This window comes from Leptodactylus fuscus, chromosome 5 (genome assembly GCF_031893055.1).
Source record: "Leptodactylus fuscus isolate aLepFus1 chromosome 5, aLepFus1.hap2, whole genome shotgun sequence".
NCBI lineage: Eukaryota > Metazoa > Chordata > Amphibia > Anura > Leptodactylidae > Leptodactylus > Leptodactylus fuscus.
Genome location: NC_134269.1, coordinates 159216180 through 159241478, shown reverse-complemented (window position 1 = coordinate 159241478; position 25299 = coordinate 159216180). Strand labels below are relative to the sequence as shown.

General features: G+C 38.9%; 1 protein-coding gene across 1 annotated transcript in view; it reads right to left on the bottom strand.

Annotated features, from left to right (window-relative positions):
• Positions 1-19360, bottom strand: part of IGF1 (insulin like growth factor 1) — a 56186-nt gene extending 36826 nt beyond the window's left edge. The window contains exons 1-2 of the mRNA XM_075274574.1: positions 19141-19360; positions 15448-15604 (exon numbers count right to left, since the gene is read on the bottom strand). Coding sequence (XP_075130675.1) covers positions 15448-15604; positions 19141-19203 — 220 coding nt within the window. The 5' untranslated portion in view covers positions 19204-19360. The remainder of the gene's footprint in view (positions 1-15447; positions 15605-19140) is intronic.
• Between the last annotated feature and the right edge of the window lie 5939 nt (positions 19361-25299).

The window sequence follows — 25299 nt, the reverse complement described above, 5'->3', positions numbered from 1 at the left end:
GTAACATTTATTAACAGATATCATCAATATCACAGATTACACATTTCAGGGTCTCACTTTCTCAGATCACTGATGTATGAGCCATATTCCAAATACCAGGGTTAAAATATCAATTAAGAAATAGCAGAGACCAAAGGATCTTCCCATGATCATCAGAAGTTGTAATATAAGCACATATTAAAAACTACCCAAAGCACAGCATTCGACTTTAAGTTTATAAATAATTGGAAAATCAAGATATAATATTATACATAAATCACAAGTAATGAAACAAACTGAAACATATAAGAAAAAATGTATATTACTAGAGAGGAAAGTGTTCTATTACCTAAAAATCATGACTCAAATTATTACGAGTGTATTGTGTAAGAGCGCATAACAAAATGGCCACAGACATGTGAAGTCGGCTCTACCCAATGGCAGAGCTGACTACGCATGCATGCCATTTAAAGTCAGAAGAAGCCATCGGAAGAAGACGTCACAGGGAGGGCGTGCCAGAAGAAGACAGAGCGCTGGGTACCACCCCCAGTGCTGCGAGAAAATTCATTTGCATACCGAAGAAAACCGGTATTTCTATGGAACGGCGGTACGGAGAAGACTTCTAAGGGTAAGAGATGAATAGCCTTTCTTAAGACTATTCCTACGTGTTAGGGAGAAAAAAAATTCCATTTTAATGATTAAATCCCTTTAAAGGTTTGTCTGGTTACCACTATGACCTTTAAAGGATGTATTTCAGAACCTCATTTTAATGTGCCTTATAATTTTAAATTGGTAGATTTGGAGGTTTTGCGAAGTAGGAATGAATGGCTCGCACTTGTGTATTTGTCATAGTAGTAGATGAAACTTCTGGCTTTTTAAGCCAAAATTGAATGTTTCCCATAGTGTAGCCTTTGTGATTTCTATCTAGTTGGCTTGATTTCACATCACACAGATATTTCCAAAAATGTAAAATTCTAGAGGTCAATAAATGATCAAAATTAAGAAATTTTAGCATGGTATTGGGATAACATAATGCGACTGTGAATATTATCAATTTGTAATTTCAACTCAAAGAATATCTCTTTTCACATAACTTTTCAGCCATTCCTTTAGCACAAACATGTAACAATTTTTCACATTTTGATACAAATAAAACAATGTTTTTAAAAGATGGTTCAAATCTAAAACACAAGCCTCTAGATATGATACTTTCTGCCATGGTGGATGTCAGGTCTTTAAATATGGCTGAGATCTGGTGGCACTGCCTGCCATCAGTGCCCTTTATAATCGAGAGCATAAACCCTTCTAAAGCCTTGGTCATACCTGACTCAGCCTATTTTGGAGGGGATAGCTGTCCCCCCAAACTAGATCCAGGGAGGTGATCTACTACCATGACAGCCGGGAGCCTATTGAAGACTCCTAGGCTTAGTGTTACATTACTAGGCAGTCTGCAATAGAAGTATAGGGATTTTAGAATACATTGCAATGCATATAGAACCCAAGCTGCCATACAAGACGCAACCCACATACAGATGTGGAGCTGTTTCTGACACCAAGCAGCCATGACTTTATTATTTAGTAGAATGTTTAAAGCATAGCCCAATATATGCAATCCATATTTTATTTGTTCTTCTAGTATACAAATTGGCTCTTTATTAGTAACAGTAAGGATTGATGTAGTTGGCAGTCTAATGTTAAGGAGAAAATGATCTTACTTTACAAATCGGAATGCATTCATTCTTTCTTTCATTCTTTCACTCTTTCTTTCCTTCCTTCCTTCCTTCATTCATTCATTCATTCATTCATTCATTCGTATATTAATTTACTTGTCTATCAGTCAGGATTTATTAACAAAAAACCCCTAAACCACTGATTAAAATGAGACTTATATACAGTTATTGAGAATTGTGAAACACACAAACTAAAAATAAGACTTTCCAGCCATGGATCAGTGCCTGTCTATAAATACATCCAAATCTGAATTTTCAATCAGCAGCTTTGACATTAAGGACTTCTGGGCTGTAAATGTCTTCACAAAGCTTGTTAAATCATTTGCTAAGGTATGCTGATATGTTTTCAGGACTTTGCTAAATTTTCCCACAATATAATCCCCTAATATAGAGATTCTCATTCTCAGCTGGTGCATCTGTCCGCATGTATCAAGGTACCAGACTGGGTATGTCGTAATATTCTAGTAACTTATGCCACATTTCAAGTCACATGGGCTTTCTGCTAGGAATAATATCATTTAAGGCCAAGGCCCCACATTGCAAAAACGCAGCTTTTTTTGTTGCAGAATTTTTTGTGGTTTTCTGAGCCAAAGCCAAGAATGGCATCCGTTGTAATAGAGATGTGGATGCCGGGGAGTGTAGACGCCGGCACAGGTATCTGCAACATCGCTACGCTCCTGCCCTGCATGAAGCCAGCAGCGGCAGGAGCGATGATGCTATTCCAGAGGGGAGGGGGGGGGGGGGCGGAGGAGCAGAATAGCAGCATCGCTCCTGCCGCTGCTGGCTTCATGCAGGGCAGGAGCGTAGCGATGTTGCAGGCACCTGTGCCGGCATCTACACTCCCTGGCATCCGCCTCTCTATTACAGCGGGTGCCGGGTCTGTATTGCATTGTGAAGGCTGTACGTCCGATGCCTAGCTGCATTGGGAGTGCACACGCAGGGCCAGCGGCATAGAAGCGATGACTTTTCGCCGCTGGCTTTGCATATGTAACCCCGCCCACCAATGACGCAACAAAGCCGGAAGACAGAAGAATTTACAGCAGCGAAGACTGGCAAGTATGCGATGTGGGAATACCCCTTTAAGAGGAACCACATCAGATGGGGAAAATTGAATCAACAAGGCATTGACAATAACCTCTCCATTATTCTTCAATAAAGCTTTTGCTGCAATATATAAGCAAAACAATTTTCTGGAGTTAACCTAACACTATACAAGGCATTTAATGCTTAAGAGTCTTTTTACTATAAATCTCACATAGAGCTACATCATTTTAATATTCTTATGTTGGCAAAGTATATATGATGTGTCCTAACTACTGTGCGAAACTTTTTTGAGTAAAATGCATTTAATTTAAAAAAGTAATAAAGTGCAGTACATCAGAAACTATTATGGGGTAAAAATAAATGTTTTCTTGTACTTGTAGGGAATCATAAAATGCAATCTTTTCCTTTATCTTGGCATCAGTGTAAAGTCCAATTTTATAGGGAATGGGACCAAAAAGTTGGGCCAAGAAAAATTAATTTATATCAAAACTACGTCAATTTTTTTAAATAAAGAAATTGGATATAAGAAGTATGTCTACACTGCCAACTGGTTTTCCAACCTTATTGCAAGTAGTTTTATAATGACTATATTGGGTTTCTAAGCAATTCCTAAAAACCTTTTTGGAACTTAAAAAAGATATAAAAATAACTCATTCAGTATGTGTCAAGGAACATACATATGGGCTTCACTACCAATTCACATTTACTGTATTTGGTCAACTCCTGTGGTGTGCTTGAATAACATGGAACAAATAGAAGCCCAGTGATTTTTCTCCGTAGTGCGAAACCAGTTACATTTTTAACTGAGATTCCCAATGGTCAAAATATCATAGTTTTGGTACACTATTATGTACAGCCACATATTTTGGAACCCTGAAAACCAAGATAAAGCTGAAATAATTAAAAGCTAAATTAGACTATTCTGCCTGATGTAGGTTTGTTGTACAGCTAACTGGAGATATTAAAGTCTATTGTGGCTACAGCCTCTCATTTTGCTTGTCATGGAAAGAATATCTCCTAACAGTTCTGTAGACAAGGGGCCACCTAAAGCAGAGCAATGGCCTACAGATAAACAGATATCATTATGACATAGGATTAAACTTTATTTCGCCTGGGCAGCCAGTTTAGTTGCATAGGAACCTAGAAGAAAGGGGGCCACCACATTGCCAACCTCAGAAAGCTGCAAAAATTACAACTCCTATGCTTTAGAGGTAAAAGAAATTATTTTCTCCAGTAAGTGGCAGCAGAAGACAGTGATGCTGATCCTGCTGGCATTGAAACACCATGAGTGGTGGAACCAGAAGTATGAATGGTCTGTGCTACTAGCAAGTAAAAGGAGGGAAAGTCTTCTTCAGTCCACTACCCATTATAGACCAGGACATGCGACTGCTGTAATAAGAAACATCTCTGCTGGAGACTGTGTGATGGGAGGAGTAAGAGATTAAGAAGTTGTCCTATACAGGCATAAGGATGCAAGAGCAGTGGTTGTGGATATCAACTTGTACATTATGAAGTTGAAGAGGTCCTTTCATCACATCCACCAACTTCAATTCTTCCATAAAAAGTGCCATTCTACCGATAAAGCCACAGACGGATTTTTTTTCTCTAACTATACCATGAAATAATTGGTGCTGTTATTTTCAGCCCCCAATATGCTATAAGGTTCTCTACAGGAGTATGATCTCAGACTATCTACTCCAGATGAGGTCCACCCACTGTACTATAGAGGACCAAATTAGCATATTGGGTGCTGAAAGTAACTACAGTGGGTGCTCTGAAACTGGAGGGATTAGGGAAAAAAAATACAACTGTGCTGAATCCATAGTATGTACTGAAGGGTACAAAGCGTTTGAGTTAGTGGAAGAAGCCAAAGGGCCTCTTTAAAGGAGCTCTTCAGGATGTGTCTGTTTTATCTTATTTTTGAAGTGTGTGCAACATCTTCCATATGTGTAAGTGCCAAGTGTGCAGCATAAGCTGTATGTGTGTGCAGGATAAGGATTAACAGGAAACCCCACAAAGTATAGTTCTGACAAAGTGACAAAACTATTTATTCCAAAGATCCAGCACTTGACAGTTGTCTTCCAAAACTCAATGATTTGTCAGTGTACGACGTATCGCAGACTACCAGTTCTCCATATTGCCACTGTGGAGAAATCCTAATGGCATTTAGCGCTATAACTAACCGACAAGACTGAGGTTGTTGCTTTTAGTAAAGGATGAATATAGCATAACGAAAAAGTAAAGGATGAACAGGGCATAACAATTAACCATAGGGCCCCATAGAAAACTTAGCTTGAAGCTCCAATCCTCCATGGTCACATTCAGCAGCAAATTTAGATCATGAAAATCTTATGTGTATTACTGCATAGGAAACTTAAAGTGCAGTGATGTCATTGATGGGTGGCTAATACACCCAATGATGTCATAGTACAGAAATAATGCACACAGTGATGTTACAGTACAAGTGATTAATGCACACAATGATGTCACAGTACAGGTGGTTAATTCACATAATGATGTCACAGTACAAGTGGTTAATGCACACAATGATACAGTATCACCCTGCGGGGTTAATACACACAGTGATGGAACTGGACACAAGGCACATAAGGTACATAGTGATGTCACAGTACAGCTATAATGTACACAATGATGTTACAGTACAGGGATAATCTGCATAGTATTATCACAGCACAGAGATAATGTATGCATTAATAGTAGAGGAATACTGTACACAGTAATTATAGAATACAGAAATATTGCATGCAGTCACAACAATAGGGTAATATGTGCAGTGAAGAAACAGCACAGGAACAATGGAGAAGTAATGCATGATCCTGACTTACTTTTCAATGCCCTCTTTCTTAGGTATCACTCTTTGCACCTACACCTATGAACACAGTGATCACTTGCCAAGTGACTGTCACGCAATTACCTTCATAGATACCATAAAATGTTGAACTATCTAATACCACTTTAATGGCTAACTGTAGACTTAATTCAGCGACTCATGATGAGCAATCCTTTCAAGACTCCATACCAGTCCTCAGTAAAGTTCTCACATTCCAGGAAAGAATGACAGCATGAAAAATTATTTCAAATGTTCCCTGGAAAGTACTTAAGAGGAACTTAATTCTTGTTGCTTCAGTCCTTTTGATATATGGTTCTGTGTGTCATGAATTACAGCAGAATTACAGCATGTACAAAGGGAATTGTAACACTGGGTTCACTTTATTCGTGTTTGCTTCCAACATGTGGAATATTGAGCCCTTTCCACCAGAACACTCACTACGCAGGTCACTTGCTTCTACGTATGATCACAGCGGCAAATGATTTTAATTAAAACACTGTGTGGTCTCTGTCAACTGTATGACTTGGCCCCAGGATTAAAACGGCTAATCAAAAATGGCTAGGCAATTAATTATGTCAGACCAGGGTAGAAGACCATATGAAAACTTTCTGTCCAACTGCTCACCGTCATTTGCCAGAAGTCAAGTAACTCAAGGGTTTTTCTTGGTATTTTAGGGAAAAGTAAAAGTAGTCCATGTGCCAAGAATCATTTCCAAGCTTGCCAAGTGCTTCTTTAGATGAGTTTTGCCAATGAGAGACTAAACAATGCATTAAATCTGAATAAAACTGACAGTAGTTTAAATAACCATGTCAAGTAATCATTCTGTGCAGTATTTTCCACTCAATTTAGCATCACATTGGAAGTGATTTCATCTGGTGCATCAGCCTGTTTTTCGATAGAAGCCTATATCCCTAGAGGACAGCTCCTTTTCTATCTCTAGCACCAGATCTATATATTAGAGCTATTTTAGTGGTCAAAGCTTATGGATCATTATCTCACTATACTACACTGGAAGGAACAACCACACAGTACAGCCATGATGTGGTCATAATAAAGTCGTGGCATGGCCCAAAGTGTGACAGCCATGCCGGCTGCTACAGTAGTCCATTAACTTATAATGGCTATTGCCCCTTCATAACCATGCTGCCATTACCAGGGGACACTTACTTTACAGAGAATTTTCATAAAATATTGTGGCAAGTTCATCAGCATCATGGCCACATCATAGCCGTGTCTTACACTATGTCTTTGTATCCTTGAAGTTGGATTTGCACACAGCAGGTTTGTTGCAGTTGTGTGGACTGAAAAATACTGCAATAATCAGGATTTAGTGCAAAGAAATATACGGAAAAAGACTATAACTAGATATGTAAGCTCACCAAGTACACTATATATCCATGTGTTCTACCTATTTTTTGTCCTGGATTATATGAACTACTTTTAATATATAAAGGCTCCTTTGTAGCAGAACGTAGATACTGTATAATCATTCTGCCCTTGTTGTATGACAGATCTGCTCTCCATGATCTCCATGCATGATAGGCCTGTGATGTACTATACATTAACTTATTTTCTTACAAGTGATACTTTAGCAGAGCCCTGATCATCATCAAGTCTGTCTTGAATTACAAGAAGGGATGGAAAGATATGAGAAAGCCTACATGCACAGAAAATCTGTAGTTGGTTCTCCAATATGTTTGGAATAACTTCCTTGCCGAGTGCCTTCAAAATCACCAAACATTGATCTGACTTTGATTTCTTTTGTTCATTCACTTTGTATTTCATTAAATGGCAAAAATAAAAATAAAAATTCTTTACATTCTTTCAACACTTTCCTAAACCGTTTGCACAGTACTGTTAAGGTCTGTTAAAGAGTTATGTAGTAATAGATAATATTACTTCTACTTTGTTTATATGACATGCTGCTGTACCTTTAACAGACCATTGGAGTTGAAAGCTGAGAACTTGGTACAGCCTCATACTGTGTACAGGGGCCACTATGGGGGATAATACTGTGTGCAGGGGCCACTATGGGGGATAATACTGTGTAGAGGGGCCACTATGGGGATAATACTGTGTGGAGGGGCCACTATGGGGGATAATACTGTGTAGAGGGGCCACTATGGGGGATAATACTGTGTAGAGGGCCACTATGTGGGATAATACTGTGTGCAGGGGCCACTATGGGGGATAATACTGTGTGGAGGGGCCACTATGGAATATAATACTGTGTACGGGGGCCAGTATGGGGGATAATACTGTGTGCAGGGGCCACTATGGGGCATAATAGAACCATGCAGGAATGTGTAGGAGGGGGTCGGACGAGGTCTTCGGCATCGGTGTCGGTTGGGTGGGGGGGGGGGCAATGTCAAAAGTTCGTCACGGGGCCCCGCCATTCCTAGTTACGCCATTTCTCCAAGAGACTACTGTTTGTGGGTTCTTATTGTAATCAGTTGGAGTGTAATGTAGGTAATTTTTGCAGTGGGTTTTAGTGTGGAAAATACAGCAAAATCTGAAACTCTATGTGAAAACCTATAAAAATATGAGTTGCTTTTGAGGTTTGTAGTTCACATTTGCCTTTGCATCTGACTACTTACATATGTAACATATGTGGTACAGTAAATTATGAAGTCTAATTAACTTATTATATTCAATGGATTTTCACTTGCAGATATGCCTTTATTCTTTGCTCTTTCTACCGATGCAGAATTGAATATATTATATTATGAGAGTCCGGTTTTCACACACAGAGATGATAGGGTGCCACCTGGGAAGCATGTTTCAGTATGGGATTATATGACCTAGCAGCTGGCCATACCATACAAGACTAGTCTTAATTATACCAGCAAAATTACTGGCTGGACTGAATCACTTGACTTGTCTAAAATGTGTTTCATCATTTTCATACATCTGCTCCTGGCGTCACAGCTTTGGCAGACCTAGGTTAATATATCCCATTAAATGACATAATTCACTGAAAGGAATTTGGTTATTAAGAAATATTATTTGGCACATGAATATTTTGTCTTCTAAATTACCCTAGTTGGCAGGCATGTTCATGCTCAGCTATGGAAATGTCATTGATGTGACCTGTTACATCCACAACTCAATGCACTTTTTTTCTTGCATTTATAGCAAAGGTCTTTTTCTTATCTTGAATTACAATTCTCCTGTATCTTTATTATTTGTGTATCCTGATTTGTGACTTGTGATCTGTAAGTTATGTAGACTTCTTTGCATCGTGGTAACATTAAAAGGATTCCTGCAGGCAATTTCCAGATGTATTTCAAAGCATCTAAAAACAGACATTAGATAGAATTTACTAAATTCTTTAATATGTATTAAAGAATTTATTCTATGTGGAATACATAGAATAAAGGGTGTTAACAGCAATGATTAAATGTGCCCCCAGTTGCGGTGTATAGATGTTTTGCTGGGATGGAGGGATGCATTCACATGGAGGAAAATGGTGCTGAATAGAGATCAGCGAACACTATTCGAAACAGCCGTTTTGAATAGCACGCTCCCATAGAAATGAATGGACATAGTCGGCACACGGGGGGTTAAGCGACTGGCCACCGGCAAAGTCAGCGTGCCGGCCGCTTCCATTCATTTCTATGGGAGCGTGCTATTCGGAACGGCTGTTTCGAATAGTGTTCGCTCATCTCTAGTGCTGAATTTGGTGTGGAATCCGCATCAGATTCAACGCTGAAAAAAAGCCTCCCATTGACTTTAAGTGCCAAATTCAGCACCATTTTCCTCCGTGTGAATGTACTCTTAGAGCTTGTTTCCATGCTCATTCCATGATCCATGGGCTAATTCATTACACCCTTTCTTTGCTAACAGTACCCTCTGAAATAGGAAACCCTGCACAGGTTTTTGACACCAAGGTAAAAGTGGTGGCACCACCAACTAGGGCAAACCTCCATGTTTCCAAGGAACAGCAACTGTCTTGTTCTAATTTTTTTTAATGTACGGTAAATTACAAAATGTAATGTAAAGTATATTGTCACTGACAGAAAAGAATGCAGATCCAGCAGATTTTTTTTCTACTGTTATCACCAGTAGGAAACTCTGAGATTGTGGTCTTCATAGGTGTACACATCTGATCATTGTGTGGTTCTTGAAACTTTGTGAATCCTCAAACTTTCTGCATGAATTTGACCTAAAACTACATCAGATTTTAAAGGTAGATAAAGAGAACCAAATCAAATATTAGAATTGGCCATTTATTTCTAGATAATTATCCAGTCACATGCCTGTGAGTGGTAAAAGTACACGAACCTTCAGTATGTGGTGTGATCCCCTTGTACAGCAATAACTACATCTAAACATTCCCAGTAATTGTTGTAGTCCTGTGCTTGGAGGAATTTTAGCCCATTCCGCCATACAAAACAGCTTCAGATTTGCTATGTTTTGTTTTTTTTTTCCCATGACCAGCTCACTTCAGGTCTTTCTATAACATTGCTATTGAAATAAGATCAGTCAGGACTTTGACTTGGCCATTCTAAAACTATAGCTTTATTCTTCTGTAACCATTCTTTGGTAAAACGACTTGTGTACTTATGGTCATTGTCTTGATGCATGACCCATGTTCTCTTGAGATTCAGCTCATAAACAGATGTCCTAACCAGTGGCATGACTAAAGTCTTGTGGGCCCCGGTGCAATCATTTGTCCAGGTCCCCTACTGCATCCCTACAGTGGATTCTTGATAGTGATGGTTACGGGTGCTAAGGAGTTTAATCAACCTTAGTGTGGTTAGGGTAATCTGTGGGTCTCCTTGGTCTATGGCCAGATGGAAGCTGCAATCTCAATACTGATGCCAGTGCTTATGGGCCCCCTAAGGCTCCATGGCCCGGGTGCAACTGTACCCTCTGCACCCACCTCAAGTTACGCTCCTAGTCCTGACATTTTCCTTTAGAATTTGCTGGTGCAATTCAGAATTCATTGGTCCCTCAATGACAGCAAGCCATCCTGGCCTAGATCAACAAAACAAGCCCAAACCATGATGCTACCACTACCATGAGTAACAGATGGTGTGAGGGTTTTATGTTGGAATGCAGTGTTTTTATTTCACCAGACATGATGCTTTGCATTAAAACCAAAATGTTCTATTTTGGACTCGTCTGTCTACAAAATATTGTTCCAATAGCCTTCTGGCTTCTTTTGGTGATCTTTAGCAAACTACAGATGGGCAGCAATTTTGTCTTTTGACAACAGCTACTTTCTTCTTGCAGTCCTGCAATACACATCATTGTTGTTCAAAGTGCTCCTGATGGTGAACTCATAAGTATTAAACTTAGATAATGTGGAAAAGGTCTTTTGTTGCTTACAAGTTTCTTTGGGTTCCTTTGTGACCTTATGGATTATTATTGTTTGCATTGATCTTGGTGTGATCTTTGTTGGTCAATCACTCCTCTGGATGATAGTAATGATCTTGAATTTTCTCCTTTTACTAATTCAGACACAACTCGTATTGGTGAAGGACTTCATTAAGACCGGCATACAGAATGCCATACAGAAGGACTCAATCTGTCAGATGGTGGATCGCTGGAGTCTACTCTCTTTGGAGATGGTTTTGCAACTTTTTCTAGCCTGTTGAGCATCAACAACTCTTCTTCTGAGGTCCTCAGAAATCTCCATTTTTCATGCCATGATACACTTCCACAAACGTGTTGCGAAGATCCGATTTTGTTAGATCTCTGTTCCTTAAATACAACAGGTCGCCCACTTACATCTGATTGTCATCCCATTGGATGCAAACCCCTGACTCTAATTCCCTCCAAATTATCTGCCTATCCTAAAGGTTTATATACTTTTTCCATAGATGACAAAGTCTCTCGTATTTGTGACTCATTTGTGTGATTTGGTTCTTTTTAGCTACTTTCAGGATTTGGATGGACTCTGATGTAGTTTTAGGTGAAATCTTGCAGCAATATAAAAAATTATGAAGGACTCACAAACTTTCAAGCACCATTGTATGTAAATTATAGGATTTGTATGTGGATTAGAATAGATATCCTCACATTACTGTGCGGGATAAAAGGTGGTAAGGCTCCACAGCTTTCTAGATGACACATCTTCCAGTAATAACAAGCAGTGATTACATGCTAATTTTTTAATTAATCTAGTTAAAAATTAAACATAGTTCACCTGGAAGGTGCTGACCAGGGGTGGGCACAGACATGTAAGAGCCCCTGTGCAAGAACAGTTATGGGCCTCTTTGGTTTCCAATATCTCAGAATAGACCCCCTTTTGTCTCTATAACAAATCACCAGTAATTGTAATTATGAAGTTCATTAGCTTAGACATTTACCCACAAACTAATAGACAGTAGAAAACATCTGTTAAAGTGATAGGGCCCCCTGATCTACTGGGCCCCTGTGCATCTGCCCAGGTTGCACCAATGGTATGTCAGCTCCTAGTACTGACCGACCTATACATTTGTCATCTACAGTGTACTGTTAAGTCCATTTTTAACTGATATGCTAAGATTAAGAGTCATTATGACCAGCACGGCATGGAGTTGTCTGCTTGACCACTTGGACTTTATAAAATCATGGAATAAACTATGGCATTATAATGCACTGAGATGTTGGAAACTTTTTGCAAGGAAGATTTGCCTTCTTAACAACGAACAATAACAGCATTCCCTGTAGATGCCATAGGTCTAGACTGCCTTTCTCCTGATAACAGACAGTATAGGGAATGTCTTTCACATGACCTCATTCTGTATAATTCACAATCAGACATGTCATCTGTGCTGTCAGATTTCTGAAGTGCTAATGCAGAAAAAATAAATCCATAATCCACAGCTACAAAAAAAAATCAATGCAACGAAAACATTTTTCCCATAAACAGATGTGTAACTAAAATTCCCAGAAACCAGAAGTATTGTTCTGGACAGGCTGCATTGATACATTAACGTCTAGTGTAAGCATATTTATTCTCTGAAAGAGCTTCTCTGTGAACATATATACTGTATATACTGATTCTGTCTGGCAGTATATACCTGGAAAACTCTCTTTACACCTAGATTTTGATATGATCCATAATGGTTATGTCAGATCTGTTATCACCTGTCATTTGGTGGATTCCTTATGATATATGTTTTCTTTCACTGACTTATAATTGGTGTATAGGGGTCAGGTTTTTACTGGATAGTATAATGCAATGACAACCTGTCAGTAAAGAACTAGTACAAGGGTGAGCTGGGCAACACTTGCCTTATGTAGAAATATTATAATTGTTGTAAACATGTAGGTGTGGAATCACTAATGTATGGGAGAGATGTATGTAAACAACACTTTTTTGGAAACAAACCAAAGACCAATTCCTTTGTGCAGGCATATATTGTATATTGTCAAATGTACAGGGTGGTCCAAAGGTAGGGAGACACCTGGGTGGTCCAAAGGTATGGAGACAGTGGATGGAAATGGAAAACAGTGGTTAGGGATACCATCCTGTCTGTGGTATATTGCTAAAGGGAAGGGGGCAAATCTGTGTGGGGCGTTCTCCCACAGAGTGGCCCTTTTTAAAAGCCTCCATCTTGGAACCAAATAGATTTTCTTAAATGGGGTCCATGTGACATTTCTGATAGTGATACATACACAAACATAACCTTAGTAACATACCACAAACAGGATGGCTTTCCTAACCACTGTTTTCTTTTATTCAGATGTTTCCATACCTTTCGACCACCCTGTACAACGTCCAAGAACCATATGGAGATAGATAAATGCAACCAGAGTATTAAATTAAATATATTTCTTAACCATTTTGGTTGATGCAACAGATTGAGTATAGCCTTTATTACCCAAGACTAAAATATACTATAATATTGAATGTTGTTCAGTTCAGTCTTTAGTGCAATTCCATATCTTTTTCTGAACTAAAAAGTATCATCTAAGAAGGTCCTACTTTGTGTCTACATGCCCTTCCCCATCTTCTGTACACGCACATCTATATGATCTATCACGTAGCACATTCTTTATGATGAACCCCGTACAAAGCTGTAAATTCAGATTTATTGGCTATACATAACCTGTTTTACCTGACAGAATTGTTACTTCATATCATTAAAATTGGTTCAATGGAACAGTCAGAGATTGCGAATCCTGAGACATGTCAAGGCAGCACTTTAAATATAGACACAAAGCGAATGGTTTATCGTTATTTGTTCCCATAACTGCTTTGCTGCATTTGTAGGTGGAATTGAAGTCAGTTCAGAATAAGTAGAAATGATAGTCTGCTTGAGAATGGGGAATTATTGTAGACCAAAGCTACTATACCATCTGTGGTGATATTATGGTCGCTACCTAAGCATTGGCAGCTCCTGAGCGGAGCGATTACGGAGCTAGACAAGGTCCCATCAAAGTCTGAAAATTATATCAGAATGTTTGTCAGGCCACAACCCCTGGTTACAAAACCTTGTGTCTATTCTGTTCCCTCTTTATACCACAATATAATGCCCATTTATGCTCAACACATAGAATACTGCCCCTTTTATTACCCCAGACAGTATAAATCCTCCTCAAATCCCCAACACAGTATTATGTCTCCATTATGCACTGACACATTATAATGCCCCTTACCACTCTCACAGTATAAGCCCCCTCAGTGCCCCCACACAGTATAAGCCTCTTCAGTGCCCCCACACAGTATAACACCCTCTCAGTGCCTCCACATAGTATAATGCCACCATCTGGGCCCCCACAACAGAGTAACACCCTATTAGTGCCCCCCCCACACACTATAAAGTCCAGTGAACAGTTAGCTGGATAAATTACTGCACTAGTCCCTTCTTCTTCTCTGCACCCTGGTTTGATGTGAAGTGAGAGCAGGGCGCAGAACAGTGAATAATGTATCCATCTAAATTTAATGGATTATCCATTAATATGAGATCGGCAAGGGTTCAACACGTGAGACTCCTGCAGATCACCAGTACAAACTGTAGCAGCTTTCCCACTGAAATCTGTCAATTGTAGAAATTAGATAACCCCATTAATTGTAGAAAGGAGATAAACCCATCAATATTAGAAAGGGTATAAGTCATTCACATAAGTATGGGGCTTGTAGCCTTGCTCAGGCATTCAGACCTACTGAGCGGGGCATTCTGGAATGGTGGTCACTACATACTGCCATTAGTTTGGACATTTTACATTGTTATTTGGTCAGTTTATGGCACATAAATTAGTAAATCTGAATAGCAGGAATTATTTACCTTCACATGGACAAGCCATTGATATTAATGGGAATAGTCTGATGTCATTTAACCTACATGGGCATTGACCACTTGCTGTTAAGATTGTACAAGATTAAGCTTCACATCTCATTTTGAGAGGTTTTCCCACAGTATACCTTTGCCAGAGTGTTATGATGTGTTCCCTTGTAAAGGCATGCAGTAGTTCATGTCTCCCATTGGAAGAGAACATATACTATATTTTTATTTTGTCCCTTTGCATAGAAAAACCTTTTCTTATAAAGTAAATAAAAAGGTATGCTGACTTATACTGGCCCACTGGGTAATCTTTTGTCAAATGCTGGGTGCATGGGCGCCTATGGATACACTTCAGAGGTATACCTCCAAAATGTAGAAAACCAAGATGTGAACAGAGCCATACAATTTAATGCTAGAAGACCCAACAGCAGGACACTTCTTACAAAAAGCATTTGTCCAAAGCAGACAGCCAGTTGAATTTTTGGGCATAATATCCATAGCTAATATTACAAGTAAGCAACAAGAAAGCATTTGTAACATTTATTACTAACAAGGTACTCATATATATATATATATATATATATATATATATATATATATATATATGTACAGAAAAACTTACTGAAAAAGAAGCCCCTCTCTCCGCACACGAACTGAAGGGCATCCACTAATTCTGCGCCGCAGAGGGTCTCTTGGCCAGCAGCTGCTGAGTGGGTTAAAGTGAGTAGACAAATACCTAAGTAAAAAAGATTAAGATAGGACATTGTGTGGATCCTGACCTGTAAAACAGAATAAGATATATTATTACCATATGAGGTGCCCTGAAGTCCATCTATCTACAATCACAAGATGTACATGTGTTACATTCATCCTAATCCATTATAACAATGCAGAATATGGAATATACCTTTCTTGTCTCAAAGTGCAATCTATCTGCAGACGAAATGAAACTTGTAATCCGTATGAAAATTATCCATTCACTGCACCCAAGGCGTGGTCGCCCCTGCAGGAGCGCCTGTTTTGCCTGTGGTAGTTGCATATTGGTACCTACAATTTTAATGTTGGGGGGGGGGGGGGGGGTCAATGACCACAGGTGAAAACAGGTGATTTGGCAGACATGGCCCATCCTGTGTGTGCCGACCTTCTCATTTACATAAGATTAAAAGTAGAGTTTATTGCCAGCAAGATTGGACTTTGACACAACAAGGTATGTTCAATATATCACGAACAGCCCCTAGTACATAAGCGGTTTTGGTGGTGATAGATTGGTGGCTGGTAGTCTGGTCATAGGTGCAATAAAATGAGGAGTGGTGGAAGACTGGGATAGGCTATGGTAAGATTACCATGCCCGCCTGCAGTTATTCAGCGTATAAACCATTTTCTAAATCATACAAGACATGGGCCCTAGAGCAACAATTTGTTTTGCTTTCTTATGAAATATTCACTTTATTGTATTGCAAAAAAGCTGCACAACGTCAACAGGTCCCACTAACTGCTAATGTAAGGATTTCTGAGTACGTTTTTTTGCTTTACCCTATGGTTTATTGCCCAACTGAAAAGCAAGCCCTATATTCAAGACCACCAAAGACCCCTCAATACACTGTACCTAGACTAAATATACACACCACCATTTACTTATTTAAGCAATAACCAGTAATAGCCAAGTACTCCCAAAAATACCAAGGAACAAGGCTAATAGAACACTGAACCCTTAAAACCTTAATGTATCTTCTAATTCATGTAAGTAGAACTATTTGTATAACTACCCCTTAGTTCTAGTAGGATTGCACTGAAGTATGTTGGTGCTATCTAGCTAATACCAAAGCAGCAGTTCATTCTTGAAGAATCAGAGTGACTTGGAGATTGGAGCCATTAGGATATGCAACAAAAATGTGTTAGAATATCTTAATGGCATGGCATTATAAAGAAAAAAAATCAATTTATTGCACTATTTTAGCTCCATGGTTGCCAGACCGCAGTCTGTCATCAAGGCAATAACTCTGTTCCGTAATTGTTGACTATCACAATGAAGTCAACTGCAAAGATTAAAAGGGTTTGATTAATAACAGAGCTTTAGATGAAGAGAAGAAAAGCATATCAAACTAAAGTCAATTTATCAATAATGAAGGAACCAATTCCATAACTTGACTTTATGATTTTGTTATTAAAAATTGGTTTTGCCCACTCTTGGTCTAAGACCTACAGTAGATGCCAACATAAATCATATGCCCTTACCTTTTATTTACTTCCAGGTCTGTAACATAATGATTTTAAACAATCCAGTATCACTGTCTATTCTTCTCATCAAATTAAAGCTCAGAGCTTGTAGTATAAAAGGGTGAGGGGCGTGACCCAATGATCAACGAAATGCGAGGGGGTCATTAATTGTGTAATAAATATCGATAAAAGCTTTCGGGTAAGAAAGTAATGGAACCATGTTTACTATGACAAATATATATATATATATATATATATATATATATATATATATAATTATTTATTTATTTAGATTTTTATTTCGAACTTTAATTTTTTAATTACACTGTCCACATGAAATGAAAGGAGTCATTTTGGAGCACTAGTAGTGTCTCTATATTTATCCTACCAGTGGTGGAGCACATTTAGAGGACATGGTTCTTTAACTACCAGCAAGCATAATGTTGTTTCTTCAAACTCTGCCTTAATTTCTAAGAAGCCAAATGTAAAATAATATGGTTGTCAGACATGTTGGCTTTGATATGAGAGAGATGATGGATTCATAATTATTTGTAACTCTGCCTGCTAAAAGCCCTTGCCAAAGGAAAGAGAAGTGCTCAGTGTAACATTATCCGTCTACATTCTAGACTCACATTACCTAGCCCATCCTACATCAGCATGGCTTCTCATGATATAAAAGTTTGCTAAGTGTCTTCATTCCTATTCTACAAGGCAGATGTGACACTTAACAAATTCTAGGACCCAAGTGATTTGTGTATATATATTACAAATTAGCCTTTTATGGTACATACAATTCATGCTCTACGCCATAGACAATATGTAGAAGTCACAATGGTAAAGACTCATTCATTTTGCAACAAAACCATTAACACTGCCATTTCTCTTTACCTTTTAAGCCCTAAAAATGAAGATATTTATTAACCCAACCATTAAGATTAAGGCGCATTTTTTCAGAGACTATCACATTAACATTTTGAACTCACATCCCAGCCAAGATCATTGCAACCCCAATTCCCATGAACAAACAGAACAATACAGAAATCTAGCAGCCAACAAAGAGATTATCAGAATGATTGTTACAATGTGTTTGTCACTGTTTTCTGCCTAAAACAATCAATTTACACATGGACAGCCATCGCATGTTTTATGGACTGGGCCTAAAGTGAACGCTCGCAGTGACTGATCCAATGGCATGAGCTCACTCCAAGTTATATAAAAAAAAAGTTGTTATAAGAAACTTTTTGCTGAGAAAGGAAACTTGAAGAGAGTCCAGAAACTTCAAGAAAGGTCAGTAAAACCACCCTGACCAAATAAGACTGAATATTTGAAACGCAAAGCATATCAATGGTGTGGAAATACATCCTGAGAGCATCATAGAATAGCATAGTAACTCATCAAAGACTTAATCTAACATATCCTTTTATCAGCAATAAATAGGATAGAATGGAATAAAGGCTACTATGTTACAAAGGCTGACCTGCAGCAGGGAACATGTAAAATAAAGTTACTGTACTGTATACTCCACTTTCAGTGAAAGCAGGTGCAGCAATATGTTATTAAAGCATGACATCATGTAGAACACCAACATAAGTGTCCTATAAGCTGCACAATGCAATAAAAAGTCAACATCAAACTCAAGAACAATCAGAAATCTCTTCATGATCTAATCCGCTAATATAACAGGTATAAAATCAATTGCTTGCATCCATAAATAGCAATTCCAGAGATTTATGACATTGCACAATATTAGTTATGCAGCAATATTATAATAAATACAAAAATACATTACAGATCATTCAATGTCCAGATAAGCCCAGGCTACACATAACAGGATCAATATGCTACAAAGTACATACAGCACAGAAAAAACAATAAATCTGTACATAACATATATACTGTATATTACCATTGCTGTCCAGCTAGCAGATAAAAGAATAGCCACATACACAAAAAAATGCACATTCAGCATTCACAAAATTGCAGATTCACTGTTCTATGACTGATGGGGAAAATAGTGGAAGCATTCTAAGAAATAAAAGAGACACATCAAACCATAAGAACACACATAGAAAAGGCAATGAAATAAGAAAGTAGTTACCTTTAAGATATCACAAAAGTAGCACTTTAATAATTGTGATGAGAGAGACTTGTTTTTTTCCATAGCTTCTTTAAGTACAGGGTCTGCAATGAGATTGCTAGCTGATAACAAGAAAAGAAAAAAAAAAAAGAAATCCAGAGAGATATTCAAAGCTATGTCACATTGGAATATTAGGACTTTACTCCATTGCGTAGGATCTGCTCTGATTTTAGCAGTGACAGTCAGATTTAGCAAACAGAAGAAGGATTTACAGAAAATCCTCACATTTATCTACATTTACACACTGTAGACAGGAAACAGCTGGGAGAACAGTTGTGTTTTCTCTCTCTCTCTCCCTCTTCTGGCAAGTTTTTTTGAGCAAGGACTTTTTTTGGGCTGCCTGACAAATAACATCATCATACCTTAGCATTGCAGGACTGGATCACAAAGCAGATTTATTTTTACTTAAAGGAATTCACTTTGGTGACATAGTGAAAAAAAAAAAAAAAAAAAATCACAGGAGGGAGTCTGCTGCTGTGCATGTCTGACATCTTTTTCCTATGAAGCCTGCTGATGTAGGTAGAATCCTGCAAGCAATCACGGCAGCCGGCTTGACGTACACGGTGATAAAAGTTCAAGCAGGAAAATATGATGACTTATTTTTATGGCAATAGGCAATAGGATAGGGTAGGCCTTTTATAGAAATGACAGATGTGATTTTTTTTCTCTGTTTTTATAAACAACCCTAATAGGTTACCATATGAAATCACATAACTTGCCACGGGAAATGTAGAAAGGATTCCAAGAAATAGTAAGCGTTTGACAAACATTGAACCTGAATTGTATATAAAACAACAAGAACGGCATCATTTAAATAATAGCAGCTGGTTGTCAGTATGTGATCGCAGGCTATGATGTCATCCACATCCCCCGAGATACTGCTATGAAAGCTCAAGTCAGCTGTTTTTTTTTCCTATTTATATAGTACAGCACTGAGCTGTATTCAATGTTTAACCTTTACGTTATATAATTTTATAGCTGTAGCGTGTGACTCTTTACCATTGTCTTTATGGGTCCTAGTTAAGGTTACTGAGCAGAAAATTAACCCTATTGACATAGAAAAGTGAAGTGAACCACACAATGTGTTATTTTCTCATCAGCGGTGATATCATGTGGCTTCTATTTCCAGATCTAATGATGACGATGAAGCAGCGGCGGCGTGCGTGAATATCAAAAAAGACTTGTCACCATAACACCGAAGACATGTTTAATATACAATACATCAAGGCAATGGTTATTTTATTAGCAGCCTACAAATGTTTTTAATCATGTAGAATACATATTAAGATAAGACATTTATTTTCGGTTTTTATAACATTCTGCCATCTAATTTCATTGCTGACTGATTTGCATCGTCTTGTGTTTTTTCCAGATATTTTATGAATTCCTCATGGGAGTAATAGACTGTTTGGTATTAGCATGTACTGTACAGTATCTGTAAGCCAGGAGCAGCTCCGTCCCATTAAGCACCCCTTTATATATTTATATCATGCTTACTGGCGCAGTGCCTGTACAGCTGTGCATGACGTCCCTATGGCACTTTTAGTACAAAGTCATACAATCTCCGTGTACTGCCACTCAGACGCCATTGGACCAGTGTGTGAGCAGATATTCCCTCTGGAAGCAATATATTTTCCTATAAGAGGATACCTCTGCACTGTATATACAGAGTGTGACGCAGTATATCACAATTTCTTTCTCTCAGGTTCTATACAAATTTGGTAGGAAAACTACAGTATCAAACCAGAACTATATGGAGGTACAGTAGGGAGCTCATGCATTTCTATGCAACCAGAACCAGAATTCTGTCATGTAATTGATACCCAATAGTGATGAGTGAACACTGTTCAGAACAGCCGTTTCGAACAGCACACTCCCATAGAAATGAATGGACGTAGCCGGCATGCGGGGGGTTAAGCGACCGGCCGCCGGCAAAGTGTACGTGCCAGCTGCTTCCATTCATTTCTATGGGAGCGTGCTGTTCGGAACGGCTGATCCGAACAGTGTTCGCTCATCTCTAATACCCAACTCTTTAAAACTCTTGAGAGGCATAAAATAGAGACTGTTTAAGTTTTGGGATCCATTGTGTACACTCATATACCTTTAAATTTTATAATGAAAGCCTCCAAGACATATGTCAAATATATGCATTAACCCCATGTCACTTAATGGAGGCCAAAAGGACATCCATCAAGCCTATTATGATAAAATATACAGGCTCAGACTGGCCCACAGATGAACTGGTGAATCTCTGATGGGTCCCTAAACCAGGTGGGCCCCAAGCTCACTTTAGCATGACACAGTACACTCACTGTAGTTCATACAGATACTCATCATATAGCATCTCAAACAGGCTCAATCTTCTCAATCATACTGCAGAGACCTCAATAACCAATAAATCTTGCAGCATCTTTCGGCTCTCTAAGCTCTGCTACATTCTGGGTATTTATCCATGGCTCACAGAACTAATAGGGCCCTAGTTCAAGACAAAAACCAGGTAGCAGTCTACTGCCAGGACCCTGGGACAGAACTGATCATTGTCAAGGGCTAGACTGCAAGCTACTACTGAAAAATAAATGTAAGTTGGTGATATTTTAGGAATTTGCAAGAGTGTCATGTAATATTTCCATATAGCTAGTACATGCCCAAAGCAGCCCATTCTGACATTGTCAAATTATATAGTAAGCATAATAAAAGACACAAGAAGACAAATGTGCATATTTATTAAATTTGTCGATAAGAAAACCCAATATTTGTGAACCAGTATTATATATTAAATTACAGTCCTGCAATGTAAGAAATGTAACTAAATAGAAATAGTACTGTAAGTTTTTGGCACTGAGTGCCTTCAGTAATACGTATACTGTATACTAGTCACAGGCATGACATAAGTGAAATAATTATATACATATAAGACACACACATTATACACATAATGTTTAAAGGGGATCTGTCAACAGGAAATCATATTCCAACCAAGTACCTTGTAGGGTGGCTTCTACACTTTCCAAAGATGCATTTTTATTCCACATTGCAGCTCCATCTTCATGAAAATCAGACCTTTATTCTTATGCAAATTAGCCGAAAAGGGGCTTTAGGGTCTTTCTTCTCCATCTGAGACCTCACTCTTCGATCTAGATAACACCCTCTAACTGTTGGCTAGCGCCATCCCCCATTACTTGAGAGACCTATCCCACTTTGTTACACTTTGCAGTTTGTTTCAGTTATAACCAAAAAGCATACTTGGAAAGTGTAGAAGTCTCCATACAAGGTACTGTCAGTAGTTTGATACTTACTTTCCTGCTGACGGGCTCCCTTTAATCATAACCTGCTTTATATCATAACTGTATTTCTTGTGAGTATCTTTTATTAAGTACACAGCAAAACACATGACATTTCAATCACGGACCATCGCCAGACATGTATGCTGCTCATGAATCTCGACCGTACAGAGATTGATGCAATGGTACGATGGAGAAGGCACCGAAATTCCCAATCAGTATACATATGAAAGAAGGTCCATGGCCGAAGCACAAAAGAGATAAAAGATACTAACAAGCATTTGACCTTACAAGGTGTGCGCAGTTTATTACTAGACTACTGGGTTGGGACCCTACTTTAGCACCCTGCTACAGAGTGCTGCTGTCACCCCTTAACGTGTATTTCCCTTTAGGTTCCTTAAACTATAATTTTGCAGCACTGTATTTGTTAATCATATACAACTGTGGAAGAAACTAATATAGTAGATTCTTTGACCAAGCAAAAGTGCTGTGCAGACCGGACATATGTCTACTGGAAGAATGTTGGCTTGGATCCATAGTCTGGCGCCCCTGCTGACTATTGACTCATTACACACTTCAGACAGATTTAAAACATGCTGGTTTTTAGACTAACTGTAAAGATTTCTCACATCTCAATCTTTAGGGATCTAGGCAGTGAATTCTTAATCAACACATACTGGCATGCTCAACTTTAGCATTGCCACTGGCAAACCACTTATGTTTTTTGCCTCCCAGAGGAGCTGAAGTGCATTATTCGGTTTGAATCTCTTATTTAAGATGTACTTCCAAATGGCTAAAACATAAGATTGAACTCTGGAAATGTAATATGTAATAGCATGGGTAGAGCTCATGCAAAGCTAATTGCAAATCTGAGCAGCAAATGGGATAAATTTGATTAATCATAGCTTGTTTTTTGGTGCCTGTTTCCTGCTGATGTAATGCAAAACTTCAGGAAATAAAAGTCAGGGCTGAAACTAAAGCTTCCCATTTAATCGTATGGTGATAGAACCATGGGACCATCTGAGAAATACAGTTTTGGACTTTACGGCTGTGTTTAGATGTGATGGATTTGTACTGGTTTTTGGTGTAAATTGTGTACAGTAAGTTGCTGAGCATTCTGCAGATATTCAAAGATATTTGACAAACCACATTATAAGTTAATGGTCCACCAGATTTTTATCAATTTTATCAACCAAATTTTTTTTATCAATATCTGTTTGAAAGCAGAACTGCTGTAGCGTAGCTGTCATAGCTCCATTATAAATGGAGGGGCACTAATGTGAACAGAGCCTTAGCCTTAAAAAACTCTGTCATTGCTTTGCCTTTTGACTGTGACACTATTGGATTTGATTGGGGGATAAGCTAGAGGGGTTTAGTCTTAGAGGACCCAATTTTCTTGCCTATGGATTTCCAGGATGCATTGCATGTAGTAGTCTCGAATGGCACCTGGTTTGGCTTGTAGATGGTATTTCAAAAAGTGGTACCAAATTCACTGTAAAGAAATGTTGTTGCACAATGTAGAGGTCATGACTGGTAGAGCTTATATATACAGGTCAGGGCAAGGAGAAATCAATATACGCATGGCCAGGAAGCAGTCTGGGTCATTACAAGATAGCACATGAACTTACGACATTCAGACATCTTAAACCAACATGAACAAAGGAACCTTGTTACTGAGGCCATATGTGAGAGTGCCACGATGTTTAAATGAATAAAGTTTGGAGCATAAATCTGGAGACATGTTCTCGCCACTTTACAATTTTGTATGAAATACGCACATTGCTATGTAGGGCAAAGGTGCGTCATCCATACAGAGAGAACGATGGCCTACTGTTCTATCTATCTTTACATTAAACCAAAAATAAGTTTCCCAGCATGGTTCTTTCTACCACAGTTTAAGGAAACTAAGTTTTTAAGCGTATCATAGTCAGCAGCTAAAATATTGCAAGTTTGCAGAAACCTGAACCACTATCTCATCAAATAAGGGGACATTCACACTACCATTATGAATGTCCATTTGTCATGACCTTATTATTTGTATTTTGGTGTGTGTGTCGGTTGGGGATTTGATCTGGGCTCCTGTGTTCTGCTGGAGGTTTCTTTGCCACTGGACCATCGGTTTTGGTATTTGGCGTCAGTCCTCTGAGCATACTTGAGGTTCCAGGAATCGAACCTCAGGTGTTAATTATTTGCCATCAACCTATAGGAGGATTCTGGGGCCTTTATAAGGATGAGGGCAGCTCCACTAGTTGCTGGTTTTTGTGGTCCCAACCTAAAATTTGTGGCCTTGGGAGGAGGAGTGTTTTGCTTGTACTGCAACTGTCTAGGAAGCAGTTTGAGCGTTGTTTGTGTGTGAGTTTGGCTTGTCCCTCCACACTTCTACTCTGCCCTGCCCTTCACTTCTGTTTGACTGGCACTATCTGGTTGTTTGAGGTGGGTTTCAGTTTATTTTGCCCCAGTCCTGTGTTTACCCTTTCCTCACCTCTCCACTGTCCCCTCCTCATTTCTCTTGTTTTGTATTGTGTTGTGTTGCGTGTCCATTGTCCAGCACATCCCGACCTGTTTGTTTGTCTGCAGCTGCACCTTGATTTCTGTAGGTGTCACCACCTTAGAATCCCCAGTCCCTAGCTCTCTTGCAGCTCTTGCCCTATCTGTTGGCTAGGTCTTCGTGCTAGAGAGCCAGGAGTTGTCGGGGCCAAGGCTAGCTTGGGGGCAGCTGACCACCACCCGTAGGCAGGGCCTAGCTAGCCACCGTAGTGCCAGGGATAGTCTCCTTCCCCTGTTTCCTTAGCGGTGCAATCTGCAGTCCGGAATCTGGGTCTGGACTCAGACATGAACG